Here is a 12,739-nt window from a genome sequence, read left to right as displayed (position 1 = left end):
AGGTTGATGATGATTAATTTGGTGACATGCAGTAATTACAAGTAATTTTTTCACCATGCGCATGTGACAAAATTACATCTTGTTGGTCTTGTAATTAATACCACTAAATTGGGTCTCAAGGTGTTTTATGGTTTGTTGGCCAAGACAGAGTACTGGAATGTCAAGAACCATAAGCAAATTTTGCTATTTAAGTTGTCGGTAATTTAGTCGGTAAATATGAGAGTCCTTTTAAGATTTATCTGTCAGAATGGCCCTGTTTGCCTAAGGCGCGGAATGACACTGTAGTTGGAACGATACTGTTTGAGCTACAGTACCGTACAGGATGTGCCGTATATGTGCACAAAAATCATGCCTAATTTTCAAAAAAACTTAACTCACTAACACACCCCAAGGTTACTGCAGTAACCATTTAACAACTAACCTAACCATGGAGCTCACTAACTCACTTTCTCTTTCAACAAAAAAAAAAAAAAAAAAAAAAAAAAAAAAAGGAAAAAAAATTCTCTGCAGTAAAGAACTTGTAGCTTCTCCGACCTTTTTTCAAGAAAATCTCTTCTTCCTGGATCCACTTTCTCTTTCAACTAAAAGACAAAAAAAAAAAAAAAAAAAAAAAAAACTTTATGCAGTAACGAGTTCTCCCACATTTTTTCAAGAAAATCTCTTCTTTCTAACTCCACTTTCTCTTTCAACAAAAAAGAAAAAAAAAAACAAAAAAATAAAAGGAAAAAAAGGAAAAAAAAAATTTCTGAAATGGTCACTGCAGTAACTTTGGGGTGTGTGAGTGAGTTGAGTTTTTTTTGAAAATTACGCTTGACTTTTGTGCACATCTGCTGCACATCTTGTACGGTACTGTAGCTGAAACAGTACCGTTCCAGCTACAGTGTCATTCCACGCCTTAGGCAAACAGGGCCAACATGTCTTGAACAACTTGCTTTTTATAGGAGTTTTCTCACATTCGTTATCTGGGTTGTTAGCGATCCAAACAACAAATTGCTTGCCAACAATCCGGATCCGTTGTAGGTTTCTTAGTTCCACTCCTTAACAGCTTTGCAGCGTGGGTAATCTCTCTGGCATCATTTTTACCAAATATATGATTGCCTAGATAGGAACATTTTACCACACCATTTTTCCCCAAATACATGATTGCTTAGGAACATTTTACCACACTGGCGCGGTATTCACAACTGAGTTTCAAGTGGGCAAAGTCCAAAGAGTATATAATTCATATTTAATAAGTCACCATCAAGTTGACAATTTATAAATACTTCCAAACCATCTAGCAAGAATTTCTTCCAAGATGCAAAACATATACTCCCCAACCCACCCTTCCTTAGAAAAGGCCCCAACTTTTTCTTTAATTTTTTAGGGGATAGAAAATGATCGGATTCCGTGTAATGAACTGTAGCCTGTCTGAGAATGTGTCGGAGTAAGTAGCGTCCGACCAATCTCTTACATAAGGTCGAACGTTATAAGATAATAGGACAACCTCATTGCACGGAGTCTAAATTCGAACGAAAAAAATATATGATTGATCATGATACATGACATGACATGATGAAATACATAGCTAGGTAGACAAGATTGATGGATTTATGAAATGGAAAATGGAAAAAAGATAACAACATTGCCGATTACAAGGAAAATGCACATGGGAAGTGCTGGTAACAAGGTTTGACTTCAAAAAAGTAAAATCCATTTCAATTTTACAAAGAAGCCAATCAACCATAAAATATTGGGTAGCTCGTGAATTCAAACCCAGTAGCATTAATTCTTAGACAACCGCCGGACTGTTATTAACAACCGTGAAACCTCCATCGACAGCCATGTTATGCCCACTGATGTAAGCGGATTCATCAGAAGCAAGAAACAGAGCAGCCTCTGCAACATGCTTTGCCTTCAACGTAATCCCCTTCAGGTTGGCTGCCGCACAACAATTAGCTTCCACCTCACCTGGCTGCAGATTGTAAGCCTTACACGAAAGCGGCGTGGCGATTCCAAACGGCGAAATGCAGTTGACTCTAATCCCATAAGCCCCAAGCTCGCTGCAGGCCGACCGGACTAGGCCGACAAGAGCATGTTTCGATGTCGTGTATGCATGGGGGCCACTTCCGCCGATCGAGGATGCCACGCTTGTAGTGCAGATGATGGATCCGCGTATGTTTCTCCCCACCATGGCTCGAGCCGCGTGCTTGATTGTCGCAGCCACTCCACGAACGTTTGTCGCCATGGTGCTGTCAAGACCGTCGATGTCAAGCTCTAGGATGGTTGTCAATGGGCCCATGACTCCGGCATTGCTGAACAAGATATCCAGGCTGCCGTATTTCTCCAAGGTGTAACTCACCGTTTCCTCAACTTGCTTCTCGTCTCTTACATCGCAATGGCGATAAGTAATCCTCTCTGCACCAATTGATGCAGCAATTCCATTACCCAATTCGTCTTGAATGTCAACAGCAACAACAAAAGCTCCATTCTCTGCAAATAATCTGGCTGCCTCCTCACCAATTCCGCTTGCTGCACCAGTGATGAGGGCCACCTTACCCTCTAACCTGTGGATTATTGAGAATAAACGATCATGTTAAACATGTCTGTATGTGCAGAGGCAGATCTAAAGTTGGTCAAAGAAAGAAAACCTTACCTTGGCTTAGACATTGGTTGCTCTGTTTTCTTTTCTCAAACTTCCAAATAAGCCTCTTGGATCTGCTGCTTATATTAACTTTTGTCATGTACATTTATAAGATTTACAATGCTGCTCAGCTCAACAATGACACATGTAACAAACCCGTATGTTTTTTTTAGTGATACGACCGATAGACACCGTCACATTAACACCTAGTAAAATGAGGGTATAGTACGTAGTATTACTTTTGTTTTTAATGAAGAGACAATGCTTATTGTTCTTTCTAAAAAAAAATTAAAAATTGATGGACACTGCTATATTAACCTAGTCTTAATGAATGGCAAACGTGTAAGGTTATCGATCCCGTATAATTACTATTTTAATATCTTTGGTTTTGATGAAAGAAAAAAGATTAGGAAATGAAGTTATAGAGAGGGCCCATCCACATTGATCCAAGTCAACTGTTGATATAGATATTATAGAATTGATCATAATGTATAATTGGAGTAAGAGTGTACAGCAATTTACGCAAGTCTGTGTATAAATTAATTGCTCTGACTCGAGTGTTTGCTTGATTTAAATTATTTATTCTTCTCAACTCTTCCATGAGTTCCATGTTAGCACGATCCCATTAGCCAGCCACAGCCCACGCCGTTGCAATTGTTGATAGGGATATTATTTAGGTTAATTAGCTAGCAAGGAATACTAGTGTAATAATTTAATGTATGTGTATACAGTAGGAAATCTAACGGGCATGACTTTTTCTTTTTCTTCTCATTTATCAATCTAACTTAATTCTGTATTCAAATATTGTAGTAGAATAATTTTAAGAAGAAGGCCTTTAAAAATGTAAAAAGAGATGTTTAGGATGTGTTTGGCAAATGAGTGGGTCGAACTTGACCCAAAATCTTAAAAAATTCTTTTCTAAATCAACCTCAACATTCTTACATTTTACATCACATTAATCACTTTTTATTACCATTCAAATAAAAAAAATCACTACAAAACAAAATTTTTCACTTTTTTATACAAAACATTCTTACTTTTTTCTCTCACATCAATTAAATCTGCTACAGTTCCGACCTACTTCTTAAGTCTACTCTTTTGCCAAACATAACCTTAAAGTCCAAGAACTTAAAAAAAAGGAAGGAAGGAGCCATTTTCCTCATTCGAATTATTTTCGCAAGGAGTCAAGTACATACAGAAAATAACGTCAATGAAAAGGAGGAGACGAGCGCCCTCTCAAACTTTAAGACATGTTTGGTAAACTTCTCTACATCTCTTTTCGCTTCTCAAACGCTAAAAACTAGTTTAAAAAATCAGTTAGCCAAATGGGTTTTCATGCATGATTCCTACTACTAACACATTTCTCAAAATACAAAATATTAATGTTTTTTCATCTTTAAAAAAAAAAAAAAAGAAAAAAAAAAAAGAAGAAATAAGATGTTTTTTCAAGGCCACCTTGTATAGGATCCAATGCAAGCCCGATCTTCCACACTCATCACTCTTTGGTAGACTATAATACTAGTAGGTCTAGGTTTCATAGGTTGTGGTGCTCGAGTTAGTGCCCGATTGTATCACATTTTGATTTGACAACAATGTCTTGGGCCTTCTTTGTAGGCAAATACTTTGCTGAAATTTGCCTAGTTTTAAAATTTTGTTGAATATGGCTGAATATAAAATATTCTTATACTCCTCTGATAAATTTGGTTCATACCAATAAAAAATAATTAATTTAATTAATATTTTAATTAGCACCTCTTTTTAAGTGTGAGTTTAAAATAAAAGATGAATGACAGATATAAAAATTATGTAATATTTTGGTCTCATATTAAAGGAAGATGAGTAGCCTACATGAAGTAGGTGGCCAGTCGTGGTCTATAAAGAAACTCATATGATGATTCATGGAAAACTTTATATTCATCATTCATGGATCTACCTCATGAATGATGATGGGGTAGATCCATCTAAGTTTAACATCGCTTACTTGCCAAAGGTTCGTTTGAGATTGTGGTTTCAATAAGTACGATTTTAAAAATTGCGTTTTTAAAGATTTCGTTTTTCAAATCTTTACTTTTTAAAATCGTAAAAGCGTTTGGAAAAACATGTTAAATTTTTTTTTTTCATTTTTTTTATCAAATATTTGTTATGCGAAATCGTGATTTTAGTTTAAATTTATGTTTTTTAAATAACCACCCCCTACTATGCTTATAGAAATCGCGTTTTTTTTTTTTTTCCTTTCCTATTTAAGATTAAGTGCTTTTAAAAGTACAATGTTAAATGCCTTACATTTTACGATACTTTTAAAAACACAAATTATTTTTATAAAATCGCAATTCAAAACGCATCCAAAGTAGAATTGAATTTAGTAAAGTTTTCATTTTTGAGTGATAGCCTCAAATGAACGAAACTGAAATTTAAGATTATCCATAAGAATGCCTTGGAAGAATCCTACTTCCTTTTTTCGCAAATAAGCATGCATTTTGCACACAAAGATTCACGTGGTATGGACTTGATTGGTCTGTCATATCTATATCGTACAAGCTGATGTAGAATAGCATCACGGCAACAGTACTATTCCACAGCCTGGGAAATCTGTCCAATACACTCTTCTGTGGCTTATGTGTTGTGGAGGTGATTTTTGACGGTCAATCAGTCGCCGCCTCCGCTGGTTTTTCTGCTAAAATAACTGACCATGTCTGCAACCGCAGTATCATCCTATGTTGTTTCAGGCCCAAATTCTTTGGGTCTTTGCCACTTCTCATCAAGAACAAGACCCAGAAATGTTTTCCTCTTTAGCTCCGTAGCCACACCTAGTTGGAGAAGCTTCCATTCTTTGAGGCCACCATCTATCTTATTCAAAATCCCACATGGGTTTTCCAAGCGAAGCCTCAAAGGCTCCAAGCCCTTTTCCCCTGTCATGCAATGGCAGGATTCCACGTAAAAACTCTCTCTTTCTGAAAAATTTGTAGTCTTCTTATTTGTTTTTCAACGTATTTTGTTGTGTTAATATTACCCAGATTCATAAACTTTGAATGGGTTATATGCAACCATAAAGTACGAGGTTTTCGAAGGGCTCCATATGAATTTGGTGATCAATTTATTTGATTCATTAATTGGATCTGTTATGTAGCAGATTCGCGCAATGGGTTAATACCCAATATGCATTTCATCTCAGAGATGACATTTTCATTTTCTTTAACTATTGTGCATAATTTCCATCTAGTAATTGCAGAGCTGCATCACTTGTTTAGAGTTAAAGAGGATAGGTGGAAACGCGGTATCCATTGGCTAATGTTCTCCACTCGATGTATCTTCTTTTGCATAACAATGATAGTGATTTCTGCACATCATATTTAATTTTGATGCGAAGAAGTTCTGCCATGTTGATTCCTTTTATGATGCAATGTGTTTTTATACAAGTCCTTAGAGTCAGCTTTCAGCATGCCTAGGCTGCCAATTGAACCTAATCTACCAGCTTACTAGTTACTACTATTAACTAGAAAATGTGACCAAATGCAGGGTCAAGATGGAACTTGATGTGCCTGTTTCCGTTGCCTATGCCTGTTACTCTGATCGTGAAGCCATTCCCCGTTGGATGCCTTTTATTTCATCTGTAAAGGTGCCGCTAGATAGCACAAAATAGCTCTTTAGATAACTTTGACTGTAACGTTTGAATTTGGATTGCCCTAATCTAACTGTTTTACTTGCTTGATCAAAAGCAAAGTTTGCTTTGTAAGGGTTATAGTAGATGTATAGTTCTTTCTTGTACAACTGATTCTAATATTATCAGACACTTAACTCAGTTTTAAAGCCCAGCTTAATTAGACAAACATTCACTAAATTATTAAGTCTGACAAATGTTACAAGGTAGAAATGGTTCTGCTTTTCATAGTATCCATAACTGCAGGGCATTTTATGGCATGGGTTCTGTTTGTTATTAAGTTTGAAACCATGGCGTTGTATCGCCTAAAGAGTGTATCAGTGCAATGACATTATTGAGTCTTGAGTCTCACATAGCTGATCAGCTTCAAAATTGTGCATGTGAGACAACTTGATTTTTAATTCTCCTACCAGATATTGGAAGACAAGCCTGACTTATCACGTTGGTCGCTGAAGTATGAAGCATTTGGTCGTGATATTGAGTTCTCATGGCTTGCCCGAAATATGCAGGTAGGGATGTAAGCCTAGCATTTTCCTTAAATTCTTCCTATATTCCCCATTATTTTTCCCTCATATATATGAATATGTTCTTACTATGTGTGCTTTTTGAGTCCTGTTATGATAAATTTTTGCAGCCTATCCCAAATCAGAAAATCCACTGGAGATCTCTGGAAGGTCTTGCTAACAGGTAACAAGAGAAACAGTAATATAGTATTGGGAAGGGTATGTGTTGGTTACCTTTCTGTTCAATATTAATGGTGCATGTCTTCCAAGGCTTTACTAGGTGAAGCAGATCATGGCATAAGAAGAAAAATAAAGAAGAGGAGAGAGAGAGAAACTTCATTCATAAAATGCTGAAAATAATTTGGAAAGTAAACAATGAAAATGAGTACACATGGGATCTTAATGGTAGTCAAGCTTCTGGACGATGCCTCAGTACATTGGCATTTTCTGGGCTAGTTTCCTTGTAGTGCTTAGTATTTACATAACAACGTTTTAGTTTAATTTCTCTAAATCTTAAGTGAAATTGTCAATGAAATGCTTTTATTGATACTTTTAGTTAAACCCTCCATGCTTTCCTAGAGTTGCATCACCTTTTGGTGCATCTGTATGTGTATGTATGTTTAGTTGGTTGGTAACAAGTTGACTCCCCTGCACCTGGTGCCAAACAGCCTCAATTTGTTTGGGCTTTGCTTGGGAGACAACTGTTGCTTTTGCTTATGCTGTTAAGCAGAATAAAATGAAAGAGTCGAAATTGCAACTTCTTAGAACCATCATGAAAGCCTTTTTCAGCCATTTAGCATTTAATTTTGACATTTCTTGCAAACTTGCACCGGCGTTTAGAAAATACTACTGCACGTATGTTTCATAACCATATTCACTTCCACTGGGCTTGCCCGTGTCTAAGTTCCCTTCAGTTCATGAAAAAATAAATTGAGTGCTGATGTTGTTTGGTATGATATACAACGTATAATTTGTTATACCATTTAAGTTAATATCTGAATCTTGATAGACTGAATTTTCCCATGGCAGAGGTGCTGTTCGATTTTATCCAAAAGGTCCTGCATCATGCGTAGTAGAAGTGAGGCTGCTTTTTCTACAACGTTTAATTTGTTATTTTGCCATTATTTTTACAGTATTATGAATGTCCCTCTTGCCCTTTTCTCATCAATTTTACTGCCCACGGTTCGATGAATTCGTGGGGATATATCAGCCATCAAATTAAAATTAGATAAATGTTCCTCCTAGTCTTTTATGGCTCAGCTTTCACTTATGCCCTTACAATTATCTGGTATTTGTTATTTTCAGCTGACAGTGTCATATGAAGTTCCTGAAATTTTAGTTCCTGTGGCATCAGTAAGCTTTCTGGCTCTTATTTTCTATCTTACTGAATTGCTTTAAGCTGGAACTCCTCAGATTAGCCACCTGAACAAACATGAACCAGTATAAGAAAACTTGTTTGTTGTTTTGATTGGTAAAAGGAAAGGGTAGAAGTGAGAAAAATTCTGGGAGCAAATGCCTCAAAATTCCTTCTTCTTTTCCCTTTTTCTTTTTCTTTAAAGACAAGAAAGGATTCTGTGTGTGACTTTTCTTTTATTTTCAAGTAGCATGAAGTGACCCATCATTTTTCTTTTTGTGATGTTAAAATTGTTCAGGCACTACAACCTTTTCTTGAAGGCTTACTTCGACGTGGTTTGGATAAGTTTGCATCATTTGCAAAAACCTACGAAGCAGACTTAACTAGCTGATGGTATAAATGGCAACCAAAACTCAAAAACAGTTGTCACTAATTCTTTCAAGGTGAAATTGCGTGTTTCTACCGCATCCAATTGTAATGCGTACTTTGTAAAGAAATAAAAAACACTTTATAATTTTGTAGGGTCAACTCTGATCGATTTTGATCATATACATGGCCTTTCCATTTGTTGGTACTACCAAATGTTCCTGCATAATATTGATTGGGACTAGTGCATGTTTAAGCGAATTTGGATTTTTAGCAATTTGTTGTCTAGCAATTCAGATCCCAAATACGAAATAATTCTTATGTGGCCAATCTGCCCAAACAAGCAGATGAGCTGCCTGAGACCTAATCGGGCAGGTGAATCTAATATGGCCTCTTTCACTTTGGATAACAAAATTGCTTCAGATCTTTATCATGCTTAAGCCTTTGAACCATTTAAGAATGGCACCACTTTGACATCACACATTTTGCAGCTTCTAATGATAGAGAACATGAAGTGATCTCCATTAAATGATCTAGGAAAACTTTTCCCAAGTGGGGGATTACCCTTGAGTAATGTTTGGCGTACACTTCTTTTACATATGGGATTTTGCAGAGGAGGGATTGTTTATACAAAGCAAGAACGTGTGTTACTACTAGGTCAAGACACCTGTTGTTTTTGCTTGATTTGATTACGAATTTATTTCAGGGATCAAGAATAGGCTGCACGATTGTTACAAAAAGAATAGATAATGACTTTGAACATGTAATGTATCAATATACAACATCTCTACACCACCACCATCCACCTGCAATGGTTATGTACATCAGCCCAGGGTAGCACACCATTCAAGCTGAATAATCAGCACCTACAAAACTGCTAGCTGCTTTTTCTCCCACCTACCTGAAGCAGCCAAAAACAGTATTTATTGTCTTCTGGAATGATTATATTAGACTACACAAAAGAAGGGAGATTTTATTTGACAAATTTTATATACATTCAGTTGCTGGCACTGCCATCCATCATGCTCCTCCTCAAGCTATAAAGGGCCTCTGCAGACAGTCTAAAGCACCTCAACCTCCTTTGCCGAGCTGGTGATGGCTCCCAGTGATCCAGAGAAGAGAAGCATACAATAATCACAGTGAGGTTGTCAAATGTGTTGAGACGCAAGGCTTCCATGACAAGGTCCCTCGCACACTTCTCTGGGTCATCATGCCGCCGCAGCCCACGACGAACAAGGCTAACTGCCTCCTGACTTGACATTTTATCCCAAATTCCATCACACCCTATGATGAGGAACTCATCATCCTCGGTCAGAAACATCTGCCGGAACTCTGGCTCCGCAATGAGAGGCGAAGGAGAACCAGGGAACTTCATATCCCAGTCCCCCAATGCTCGACTAACTGATAAAACACCATTGAGATACCCGTCATCATTGATGTACCCACCTAATTCTTCAACCCGCCTCTTTTCTGATGGATAAATAGGCCTGTGGTCTTCAGACATATCGAATGCCTCACCTTTCCGGCAGAGAACTGCCCTACAATCACCAGCGTTGGCAACCATGAGAAACCTGGAAGAGAAAAGACATCAGTCAGCAACAGAGCAAATAATGCTGAAACAACTACGCAGAGGATTGAACTAAAGGATACATATATATATAGGAATTGGAAAATTCTTATTTAGCTACCACATATTTGTTAGTTTGAGAAAGGCACAATAAGAGACAGTATAAGCCAACATTAGCCGCAAAATGCAGGTTGAGGAAATCAGGAATAGTGCAACACTTTGCTGGTTCAAGTAAACATAAAACAGGAGAGAGGGATGCAATAACCAACACTGATATTCCCAAATAAGCATATTCTAAATCAAACATGAATATTCTACTAATCACACATAAGAAACTAGATTTGATCAAAGCAATTACACTAGACAAAGTAAAATGGCATAAAATGATCCCAGGGAACCAATATCATGCAATTGAAACAATGCTTTGCCATGGAAAAACAAAATTCTAAAGCATGATTGTACCTTCCAAATACCAGAGCAGTAATAGCCGTCGTCCCTGAGGAGCTGCTGACACTGCAGTCATCTGCTAAGGCTTGGTCAGCCAGAAGAAATGCTTTTCGGAGTGAGTTCTCAACTCCTTCTAAGTAGACATCATCAACTTCAGATGTTTGGGGGAAGTTGACATCAAAAACGAGTCTGAGTAAATTTTTTTTTATATAAGCTGCTGCCTCAGATCCTCCATGACCATCAAATACCTATGTAATATATATAGGACCAGTCAGTTTTACATAAGAAAGCAGCACAACTATCAAATTTAAGATCTCGATAGTTCATTACCCCATAAAAAGCACTTGGTTTGGGAAACTTAAAAGATGGCCCCAAGTGTGAGGATAGGTCATCTATACATATATGCTCATCTTCCATGTATCTTCGAGGACCAATGTCAGAGAAGCTACCAGAACGGATGCAGGGCACAAATTGCAGGATGGAAGATTCAAGAGCAGCATCTGGAATTTTGTCTACTGGTTTAATATCCTGTAAATAGAAATTAATTGGATGTCAAATCTCCCCCTTGAAGGCTAAATATTACAATGTTGAAACTATCTACTAATACTATCGCCATTAATAATACCAATGCTCATGCTGATATTAATGATTAAAATCTTCTGCACCCAGAAGAGCATATGGAATCTGCCCCGCTTGCACTTCTTAGGGATGTATAATTCTACGTTCCTAACACAAACCTTGAATGTCCAACAACCATCAAAACACAAAGGATAGCTTAACCACATACCTCAAATTCTTTGTTGTATTACTAACATATATCGTCGCTTAATAGGCGGTTTACTAACAACTGAAAGTAAACCGAGTGAATTTAGTAGGCAGTTATCGACCATTACGAACTATAAGGTTGGTAAACACTTGTCACCACTTGGTACACATCCCTACATCGTGTTCTGTGTGTAAGAATTAGCAAATTTTACTAACTGGTTCATTTTTTTCGCTGTAAAACCCCATAGAGGTCTGCTTTCCAATGTGTTATATTATTCACAGTTTGTTATTCAATTCATCATTATTAGGGTAAGCATGCTTGTAATTAAACGTTATTAAGATACCATGCAAATCCCCTAGATTTAGACTCCCATGTAGACTATAAAGACTTTCACAACCTCATAGTCTCAAATTTCTCTTTCATTTTTTATGAATCTAGATCTTGGAAAACTTTTAATAATATAATTACCTTTAACCCTTGAAAGAATCTATTAAAAGTGAAACTTTTCAGCTACGGATCAATAGGAAAAATCTAGAGCCTATTTTCAGCTTCAACCTCATTACTATTGAGAGAACAACATAAAACTATAATACCAAAGAAAAACTATACTATAATTTAAAGAAACTATGCAAGATCGTATAGAGTATCTAAAACATGAACTTAATCCAGCTAAATACCCAATTACAATTTTTCTGCAGAGGGTTGTGCTTTCTTCTCATTATGAATTTAAGAGCAATATCAATCTAAAAACCTATACATACATGATACACCACATAATCCTCAAAAAAAAAAAAAAAATCTAAATTCAATATCTAAGCACTAAATCCAACACAAAATAAGTCCTAAAACAAAAAAAAAAAACAACTAAAATCTTAGCTTGATATACAAAAGAAGCACAAACCCATTAGCCAATTACCAAGTACAACACCAAAGAAACAAAAAATCAGGTGAAACAAGCTGATCAGAAAGCCTCACCGTTTGAGAGCTTGATATACGCTGAACATCCAACAAAGGCACGCTCTGTTGGCACACAATCTCGGCTTCAGCAACCATTGTCCAATATCATTTACCAGAACAAACACCTCGCAAACAGCTCAAACAAAGAAGAAAGAAAGATATCTTTTGAGTTTTCTTTTTCTCGGACTTTCTTGAGAGTTTTCCCCGACTTTCTCTTTGGCTCTTTAAGCGAGAAAGAGCAGTTGAACTGATACTTTTATAGAAGTCAGCTAGAGGACAACGGTTGACCGGTGGCTACCGGTAAAGTTGTTTATATGATGACACGTGTGGGTTTACGGGCCGTGTAGATACGTGGAACAATTCCGTGAACACGCAATGAGGGCTTCGCTTGACGGACGCCGGGACGCGTGACTGCGTGAGCTTCGTACGATTCTATTGAAATGGCATAAACGCCCTTCACGTAATTAGCTGGAATGTTGACTTTTCGAATATATGAAA

At 37.0% G+C, this 12,739-nt stretch overlaps 3 protein-coding genes across 4 annotated transcripts; 1 reads left to right on the top strand and 2 right to left on the bottom strand.

Moving 5' to 3' along the window:
- Positions 1–1,681: 1,681 nt before the first annotated feature.
- LOC132172700 (short-chain dehydrogenase reductase 3b-like) lies at positions 1,682–2,680 on the bottom strand. The gene is made up of 2 exons (XM_059584253.2): positions 2,636–2,680; positions 1,682–2,546 (listed from the first exon to the last, which is right to left on the bottom strand). Exons 1-2 carry the CDS (start codon positions 2,647–2,649, stop codon positions 1,772–1,774), a joined length of 789 nt encoding a protein of 262 aa, XP_059440236.2. The 5' UTR covers positions 2,650–2,680; the 3' UTR covers positions 1,682–1,771.
- A 2,528-nt stretch (positions 2,681–5,208) lies between these two features.
- LOC132171059 (Polyketide cyclase / dehydrase and lipid transport protein) lies at positions 5,209–8,666 on the top strand. The gene is made up of 7 exons (XM_059582269.2): positions 5,209–5,557; positions 6,140–6,239; positions 6,695–6,790; positions 6,916–6,968; positions 7,814–7,862; positions 8,090–8,137; positions 8,437–8,666. The coding sequence occupies exons 1-7, from the start codon at positions 5,313–5,315 to the stop codon at positions 8,527–8,529; spliced, it is 684 nt and encodes a 227-aa protein (XP_059438252.1). The 5' UTR covers positions 5,209–5,312; the 3' UTR covers positions 8,530–8,666.
- A 577-nt stretch (positions 8,667–9,243) lies between these two features.
- Positions 9,244–12,450, bottom strand: LOC132172522 (putative protein phosphatase 2C 49). Of its 2 annotated transcripts, XM_059584038.2 has the most exons (5): positions 12,260–12,450; positions 10,849–11,046; positions 10,534–10,766; positions 9,500–10,075; positions 9,244–9,405 (listed from the first exon to the last, which is right to left on the bottom strand). In XM_059584038.2, the coding sequence occupies exons 1-4, from the start codon at positions 12,335–12,337 to the stop codon at positions 9,502–9,504; spliced, it is 1,083 nt and encodes a 360-aa protein (XP_059440021.1). In that variant the 5' UTR covers positions 12,338–12,450; the 3' UTR covers positions 9,244–9,405; positions 9,500–9,501. The 2 variants fall into 2 exon arrangements, with proteins under 2 accessions (XP_059440021.1, XP_059440020.1); XM_059584037.2 differs by having other exon boundaries at positions 9,244–10,075.
- Between the last annotated feature and the right edge of the window lie 289 nt (positions 12,451–12,739).

The sequence above is a fragment of the Corylus avellana genome, chromosome 1 (assembly GCF_965113065.1).
Source record: "Corylus avellana chromosome 1, dhCorAvel1.hap1.2, whole genome shotgun sequence".
NCBI classification, from domain to species: domain Eukaryota; kingdom Viridiplantae; phylum Streptophyta; class Magnoliopsida; order Fagales; family Betulaceae; genus Corylus; species Corylus avellana.
Note: the sequence above shows the minus strand (reverse complement) of the source record. Positions and strands in the feature narration are given on the sequence as shown.